Source organism: Notothenia coriiceps, unplaced genomic scaffold, assembly GCF_000735185.1.
Source record: "Notothenia coriiceps isolate Sejong01 unplaced genomic scaffold, NC01 NC01_scaffold00010465, whole genome shotgun sequence".
In the NCBI taxonomy this organism is placed as follows: Eukaryota; Metazoa; Chordata; class Actinopteri; order Perciformes; family Nototheniidae; genus Notothenia; species Notothenia coriiceps.
Genome location: NW_011343166.1, coordinates 2,501 through 11,547, shown reverse-complemented (window position 1 = coordinate 11,547; position 9,047 = coordinate 2,501). Strand labels below are relative to the sequence as shown.

Below are 9,047 nucleotides of genomic sequence, written 5' to 3'. Positions count from 1 at the left end.
TGCTGCTCAATGCTGTAGCATGGTCAGTAGCTACTGTTAGTAGCTACTGTCAGTAGCTACTGCTACTGCTACTGACCATGCTACAGATGTTAGTGCAAAATCTACAGCTCCTCTACCACAACCATCAGCAACAAGTGGACATGGAGAATTACATGAACAGTTGAACTACATGTTGCTAAATCCACCGCGGAGAATAAACAGAAGGGCAACCATGGCAACCATGCTCGGGGGTCTTCTTCGCTGCTTTTGGTGTATTTACTACAGCGTCTCCAGCGCTTTCGAGCGGTCTCGTGCGGAAGTACAGTGCCACTTACAGGCCCGGCATATGTACTACAGCGTCTCCAGCGCTTTCGAGCGGTCTCGTGCGGAAGTACAGTGCCACTTACAGGCCCGGCATATGTACTACAGCGTCTCCAGCGCTCCCGAGCGGTCTCGAGTGAACGGAAGACTTTTTTGATATCGTATTCGGTTCGTTTGCGTGTAAATGGGGTCTGAGTGAAGGACTGTATCAGAGAGTGCAGAATGAAAGAGTTGTAGAGACACACAGAGAGTTGGCAGTAACGCCGTTCTGTAGCCTCACATTATCTTTGTAATTTCTCCTCTGCTCACTCCATGTTTCTATCCTCAGAAGCTTGTGCGCTCGCTGGTCTTAAGTGACTTAAGTGCATCTTTGTGTCTTTTTTGTTTTTCTTTCTGTATTTCTCTGAGGCCTGAGGGGAGACCAAACACAGAGCTCTTCATGGCCAAACAGAAAGAAACCAGTTCTTTCCCTTTAATGATTCCTCTTTTGTTCTTTCCCTCCTCCTCATTCATTATTTCTTGTCTCGCCCCTCGCTTTGTGTATGTGTTAATGGACTTTATTTATAGTTGTGGTCCTTTTTTATTCTCACAGACGTTCCCTTCCATCTCTTCTTGTGTTGTTCTTCTTCCATTGTACTTTGTTCTGTTGTGCAATCCCCATGGGTCCTTCTTTAACTTTATTAATGTAATCATTTACTCCTCCACTCCTCTCGGCCAGTCTTTGTGGTTTCATTTGAATGTGTTATCTGTCTGCCTCTCTCAGGTGGAGACACTTCCTCCTCCAGTACAGGCAGTGCCTCTCCGGTGCCCAACAGCTATGATTCCCTGGAAGGTGGCAGCTATCCAGGTTTGTATTGATCATAAACAAACTGTTCATCTAAATACAAGCCATACTCACTGATTTATCACATTACAAAACTTCTTACCAGGTGATTTCACTGTAATATGATATAAAGTGTTATGCACAAAAACCTTTACAACGCAGTACGGGAAAGGGAAACCCCAAAAGCATAATAGGGCCCCTTTAAGTTCTTCTTGAGGGTAAGTGATCTCCAACTGTAGGTAACGCTGCCATGACGTCAGGTTTAATCAAGTTTTATTGGAGAAAAAGTGTAGAAGTTAATACGTAGAAGTTAATATGTTGACAGAAACGGGGCGGGAACGTGTTGAAAAAATAAAGAATGTGCACCAAACAAACGTATTGTTGCCAAATGAACACATATTTTTCAGCTTAATAATGAAACTATTTTGGAGCAACTTTAACAAGAAGAGATAGGAGAGGGGATTTTATTCTGCACTGAAAAATAAGATAAATAATATAAGATATACTTTAATTTTCCAATTAATCCCAAAATGGGAAATGTTTTTGTTGCGGCAGCATGTACAATAAAGTATTGCACATAATTAGAAATAAAAAAAAAAGTAGAAAATAAACAATTATACAATAAATTATAGAAGAAAATGTGATTTTTCTCCATTTATGTAAAAGCCTGCGATACAAATGTCACACACACACACACACACACACCCACACCCACACCCACACCCACACACACACACATACGCACACACACATATACATGCACGCATATACATGCATACACACACACACACACACACACACACACACACATACACATACGCACACACACACATGCATAGCACACTACACACACACACACACACTATATTTCCAGAATGCCCTGTCTGAATCAGTTTAAACAGGTTTATCAGTTTGTCTTTAACGACTGAACTCTCTCCTGCTCAGATTCCATGCCGCCCTCCAACGATATGACCAATCAGGTCGCGCCCTACGATCACTATGGTTACCCAAACATGCAGCCGGCCTATCAGCAGGTGCCAGCCCCGCCACTGACTCCGCCCCCTCTCTTGACCAGTACGGAACAGCCAGAATACCAGCAGTACTCCCAGGTGAGATCACAGCCTTAATAAAGAAGGTGCTGAGAGTGTGTGTTATTGTTGATGAGATTATTTACTATTATCAAAGTAAAAAAGCTATATTTTTGATTTGCAAGCACATCCTAAGTTTTGTTTAAAGGTATAATATGTGACTTATTCCCACTAAAACGTGTAAAACAGCTAGATATATGATATGTATATATAGTTGTTATTCATAAAAGTTAACGAGAGATGTAGTTTATCATTTTAATCAAAGTAACCTCTTAAAAGCATAAATCAGCATTTTGGTTACCTGCCAGTAGCTGACAACTTTAGCTTGGTTGCAGCCCCTTTGCAACGTCCTGTAATATTATTATAAATATACATAGTTACATCAACGAAAATACGACATTGGATGAGCATAGAAACATGTATAGAATATAAAACACACTTAATTACAATTGTAAAATCAGAACCCATATATATTAAAACTGCTGCAGCATTAAAGCACAGACATTTTGTCAAGTTGATTTGATGAAGTTTGTACAGTAACTTTGTCTCAAGTTAAACTGTATTTCTGTCCCTCCCCCTTTCCACTGCAGCCGTTCCCTAACCTGACCCAGCTGTCAGCGGCTCTGGGGGGGCTCAGCGGGGTCCCAGAGCTGGAGCTGGAGGCCCTGAGTCCTGTGAACCTGATGCAGGAGACCAGCCTGCTGCCCCCCCGACCCCTCGAGGCCCCCGAGCCCAACCTCAGCGCCGACCTCAAGAAGGTCAACTGTAACCCACAGTGAGTACAGTCAAGTCAACTTTATTGTCAATCTTTCAGTTTGTGTGTACAGACAGAGAGATCGAAATACCGTTTCCCACAATCCCGAATACAAATATACATAAAAATATGTATATCCAATCCTATATATACACAATCAAAAGACACATTTATACATATGCATTACATTGCGTGTTACTTGTTAGACCAGGGGTGTCAAACTCAAGGCCCGGGGGCCAAATCCGGCCCGCGACTTTATTTTCTGTGGCCCCGCAAGAGCTCTGAAAGAATATAATATGTTTATTATACGATTACATGCCGATTTACAGAAGCACGTTGCCCATAAACTACATGTCCCACAATGCATCTCTCATTTGACTTTTTTCTCAGACTTTTTTTTCAAAATGTAACTTTTTTTAATTCCTTTTTTTATTTGGCTTTTCTTTTTAAATCATTTTGTGACATTCTCACTGAAGAGACTTTTCATTATTTGCCCTAGACTTCTGCTTTCAGACGTAGTTAATGATGAAGTTATTACCCTATCCCATAATAATCCAATGCAGAGGCAATAATGTAATGTTATACATTATTTTATAAATATTTATATATATATTTTGATATAGTCTTAAAGTTAAAACCGGCCCTTTGAGTGCAACCATAATGCTGATGCCATAATGAAATTGAGTTCGACCCCCCTGTGTTAGACGCTTTTATCCAAAGCAACTTACATACTCAATACTGTGGGCAATCCCCCCAGGAGCAATTTGGGGTGAAGTGTCTCAGGGACACAACGACATGCGGACTGCAGTGGGGTTTGAACCTGTGACAACCCTGCACCACACGCCTCCTTGTGCACACATTAAGACCTAAATAAAAGTCACTTCAATATCTTTGAGAATGTACATTAGTGCAAGTGTCAGTGAAGCAGGTTTAACTAACTGTGTTGAAAAGACAACATTTGATTCCACATATTCTACCTTTGAAGCTAGTGGGATCTTATAATAAATATAGAAAGATGTAAAAGTGAGTGATAACTATAACTAGGGCAGCACAATATGGCCAAAGTTATAATTGCTAAATATTTATTTATTTTTTAGAGTTCTGTAGTAAATAAGGATTTCTTTTTTTCAGTCAGTAGAATACCATTTGTAGGCCGAGACTTTTCTGCAGCTCCACAATACTGTATGCAGATATTTTCACATATTTTGCCTCCAGAATACTGCGCTGAAGGCAATTTGGATATTGTGCTGGTCCATATTGTGATTTCTATACAATTTGGATTAATTAACCCTAACCCTCAAAAGTTAACAAATCAAAATTAGAAAATTATAAGAAACAATAAAGTAAGAAATACATTTGCATACATGCGTGCGTGCAATCTAAAACATTTTCTCTCGTCGTTCACCAGTACGTTCAGGAGCACCCTGTCCAGCATCCCTCAGACTCAGGCTCTGCTCAACAAGGCGCGCCTCCCTCTGGGTCTCCTGCTGCACCCCTTCAGAGACCTGCAGGTAAGATCTGATGTCTCATATGTATACAACTCCCAAAAACTTGATGTACACTGGAATATCTACACATACCTTCTGTGTCTCATGTACTCCCAAATGTACACTGGAACATCTAGACACTTCTTTAATAATACATGTTCATTATATAGAGCTTTTCCTGGTGCTCAAAGCGTTTTACAAGCAAATAAAGAAACTTAACAACAAAAGTAAAAAAAGTGCTGAGCCTGGTGGAGTAGGCAAAAGCAAAGTGAGTTTTGAGGGCTTTTTAGAATGACGTGAGGGTGTTGGCAGATCGGACGTGACTGTGGAGTCTCATGTACTAATAAATGTGCCCTTCACTGTGTAGTTAACTCAGCTAAAGTGTTATGGATAACCGAGCTAGGTTTTCACTTTACTCTAAAGGTGAGCTAATTTTCAGGTTCATATTTTGATTTCTAAGGGTCTACTACACGCTGTTTACACATGAATGTTCATAAAACACATTATACCTATCATACTGTCTAATGCTGCAGCACCTCTGCCTCCCTGTCTCACTCTCCGTGCCTTCAACCTTTTTGTGTCCAGGTTTTTTCTTGTTTTTCGGGACAATTTAAGTTATAGATAAGATAAGAAGCACTTAAATGATCCCAATTTTGGGGGCGTTGTACATAAGAGAAGTTAAAAGACTAGAAATAAACAATCCAAAATGTTAATATCTCAAATAGAAATTAAATAGCATTAAAAAAATATATATGTGGAAATAGAAATGTACAGTAACATAATATAAAGCAGGATATTATTATACATTCATTGTGCAAGGAATGGGTATAGCAGTCATTACTATGGTCCAACATACTTTAGTAAAAGACAGGTTTCTATCTTTTGAAGTGATTTTTAACTGTGTTTACCCTAAATGAGGGAACCCTTCAGTTTGTCGATTACAGTATTCCACTAACTGAAAACTCGGTGATGAAAACATTCCATATATTAAGTCAAACGTAGTATTCTTTAGCAGCTGCGGGGACAGTGGGTCAGGCAGGAGGAGAGGAAGATAGGTGAGAGTATTTATAGCGGTGATGGCTGATGTGGTGTAAGGAGATATGAAGTGACGGAGAAGAGGGATGCACCGTGAGAAAATAACACCGCAGCAGTCCAACTTATGAGAGTTTATTCTTGCCTCCATTTAAAAGGCACTCCCTGAATAAAATATGATGAAGCTTCGATTTATACTCGCCAAGTTAAACCGATCCATTTATTTCATTTAATCGTTTATTTGGCAGAGACAATGCACAGTAATGAACACTTAACATTTAGCGGTGATTGCACGTCTGTTTGTTTCTCAACCATTCTTTGAGTTGACCTTTGAAGCTATTGAGAGTGGGACAATCCCGTATCTCAGTTGGGAGGCTGTTCCAGAAAGAGCTGCCTTTTAATGGAGACCACCAAAAGTGGTCCGTCTGCGGTAGGGATGCCAGAAACTGACCATGATCAAATTCGAAAATCCGACAGCCCTGGCGAATATTAATCGCCCCCCCCTCACGCTCACTTCACACAACACCAATTTCACACTACACAACTCTCTCTGGGCTCGATATCATTTGTGTTTAGAATATAAAACTGATTTTTGTTCTCCTCTTGAGTTCAGCTTTTCACCTCTGAATCCTGGCATCACTGGTAATTTATCAGAACTAAATAAGCTATGAATATGCTTTGCGGTAGATCCAAAACAAATGTGCTTTTTATTTACTACCCATTTATGATCTGTGCAAGACAACCTCAGTGTTAAGATTATGTTTCCTTTGGGATTAAATTGTTTTTTTTGTGTGACTTTGCTGAAGCTGCACCAGATGTCTTTGTTTTGTTTTTTTATATTTGATGCTCCCATTCTGATTTTTTAATGAAGCTTTAAATATCTGTCATCAAGTTAGCCGACGTCATAATCCTACAAAAAAAAAAATGTGAATAAAGTGATTATTACGATTTAGTTAGATCGTCTTTTTTTAATAAATTGATTTTGATATAATTAAAAGAAAGTAAAATATCTCCTGCTTTTTTTTACTCAGTGAAAATGTTGTTTTAAAAAGCTCAATGCCAACATCTATCTTTATTTCAACATATTTTTGCTTTTGGCAATCACAATACTCTGGAGTTATTGAGTAAATGTTTGGATTACAGGATTCAGAAAAAACGAATTCTACAAAATAGTATTATACATGTTTTACCTTTTGAGTGTAGCCTAATCTTGATCTGCTACTGTGCAGAAATTCTGGAGTTAAACACAATGAAAAGTCATAACAAGGCGTTCAAATATGAGAACTTGTACGTTAACATGTATGACATGAATGAAGCTTCAAGCTCTTCTGTACATGTTACATCGTAGCGCTCAGCTTTACTCGAGAATAAACGGCCTGTATTCGACTGGAAGAAAAATGTAGAAAATGTTTCGCTGACGCCGCTACATGAGCAGCAGAAGTGTGGAGAACAATGTCATGAATACATCAGGAGACGGAAACAAGACAACAGTTCAAATGATCTGTTCAACACATTCCTCAGGAAACAGGAACAGAGCCTCTCTTCTCCTCCGTGGAAGAAAAGGTCAACATTGACACTCGATGAGAAGCGCAAAATGTGTTCAACTCAACCGTTAGCTCTGAGCCTGTTTTTCAGGTCTCAGGCTCGGAAATGACATTCCCAGAACAAATGACCATATCTTCACTCGTAAAAGGGGTACATTAATAATCTTTTTTCTCAAAGCAATGATAAACCTGTGAGTTGGATGTAGAAAAGTCTGAATCAATATAGACATTTTTATTTTAAAGTAAATTCAGATTGAACATAGTAAAAAAATGTAAAAGATAGTGTCCGTCCAAATAAAAAAACATTACTTATAGTGAAAACCACCCTTGGATGATGGGATGGTAGACTAAAAGCTTTAGGAATCCAAACTACAACATATAATAAGTACCCTGTATCAAGATTGATGCAAAACAAGTGATATTTCACCTTTTTAGAGAGATTTAGAAAAAATAACCCACTTCTGGGGTCATTTGGGTGCATTTTCCATATCTCTGGCCCCCCTCGGTCGATTTGGATGATTGACATCTCTTTCTAACCGTTAGAGCCAATAGAATAGAGGGGAAGTTCCTAAAATCCATCTAAACATTACCCATTGGTGAATGAATGATGCGTAGCCAGAATGCCCCGGAACCTGAAGCTGTCTTACACTCTCGTAGCTCTCGTAGCAGCTAATATGAAAACTCAGTTTTTGCCATAAATAAGAAGATGGATTATCAGCAATCATTTCAAAGTGACAGACACATTGGATTAACCCATGGATTAACCTTCAGCAGCGTTTTAATGCCATTGAACACAACTTTTGATCAGAACAACAGCATAGGTAAGAATTTCTCCCTCTCTCTTTTCCTCCGTACCCAAATGTCTAAAAACGGGGCTACAACGGAGCTGATCCAGATTTGCGTCCGATATGACGTAATATCTGAAATGTGGACCCACGGCCCTATCAGAAAGCTGCTATCAGAAAACAATTCGCGACGTGTTTTGGACGTAATATGGTCTTTGTTTACATTAGCATCACTAACACGTAGAGCTAACCTGTACTGGAGAGAGTATATGAAAAAAAGCAGGAAATAAAAAAAGGATCCTTGTATACATCATAGAAATGTTTTTTATATATCTGAGACCCATAATAGATGCCTGAAAATAGCATGATGGGAGATCTTTAAGACACAATCTCACTTTCCCTCAGTATTAACGTATGTTCCTCCTCTTGTCCTCTCCTCTCTGCAGCAGTTACCGGTGATCACGTCCAACACCATCGTGCGCTGCCGCTCCTGTCGGACCTACATCAACCCGTTCGTCACTTTCCTGGATCAGCGCCGGTGGAAGTGCAACCTGTGCTACCGGGTCAACGATGGTACGAGTCCCACCATGATTTACTCTGGTGTCCAGGCCTGTTGTTATCCCATTATCAATCTCTATATTCAATAACGGTACGTCCTCACAGCGGCTTTGGAAAAAGCTTGCCGGCGGGCGTGTCTGAAGCTCGACCAACAACCAATCACATGAATATCCCGCCCCTAACACACAAGCAGCGGTTTGATTGGCTAGAGCTTGTACTGGCATATGATTTGATTGGCTGACGCTTCCACCGAAAGCTTCAGAAGATTCAAAAGTTGAACATTGCTCAACTTTTGAATCCTGAGATGCCTGGAAATCTCCGCTTTGCTTCCCACAATGCAGTTCGGCGATAAATGAGGCAAAGTGACGTCACCCCATTCAAAGTGAATGGGCAGAAGCGTTAGATTTTTTTAACGCTGCTGTCTAGACGTAAACACCTGTGTATGTTCTTACAGACGTCTAGCGAAGTCGTCAGGAGGTTGGAAAGCCACTTTTGATATCTTGTGGATAAAGTTTTGAGAAATTTGATTAAAGTACGATTAAAAAAAAAAAAAAAAAAAACTCCTCCATTCAATAAGATCACAGAAAAAGTATGTTGTTATAATCAAAGACATTTACCTTAAGTATCAACATTAGTAGAGTACTTGAGCTCAAACCTGCTGTTCTTTGTGTTTCTC

At 39.7% G+C, this 9,047-nt stretch overlaps 1 protein-coding gene across 1 annotated transcript in view; it reads left to right on the top strand.

The window, feature by feature from the left end:
• Nucleotides 1-1,063: 1,063 nt before the first annotated feature.
• The window catches only part of LOC104946003 (protein transport protein Sec24B-like), a gene marked incomplete at both ends in the record, with an annotated part of 8,860 nt that continues 876 nt past the window's right edge, over nucleotides 1,064-9,047 (top strand). The window contains 5 exons of the mRNA XM_010771741.1: nucleotides 1,064-1,147; nucleotides 2,069-2,232; nucleotides 2,802-2,986; nucleotides 4,374-4,476; nucleotides 8,260-8,386. Coding sequence (XP_010770043.1) covers nucleotides 1,064-1,147; nucleotides 2,069-2,232; nucleotides 2,802-2,986; nucleotides 4,374-4,476; nucleotides 8,260-8,386 — 663 coding nt within the window. The remainder of the gene's footprint in view (nucleotides 1,148-2,068; nucleotides 2,233-2,801; nucleotides 2,987-4,373; nucleotides 4,477-8,259; nucleotides 8,387-9,047) is intronic.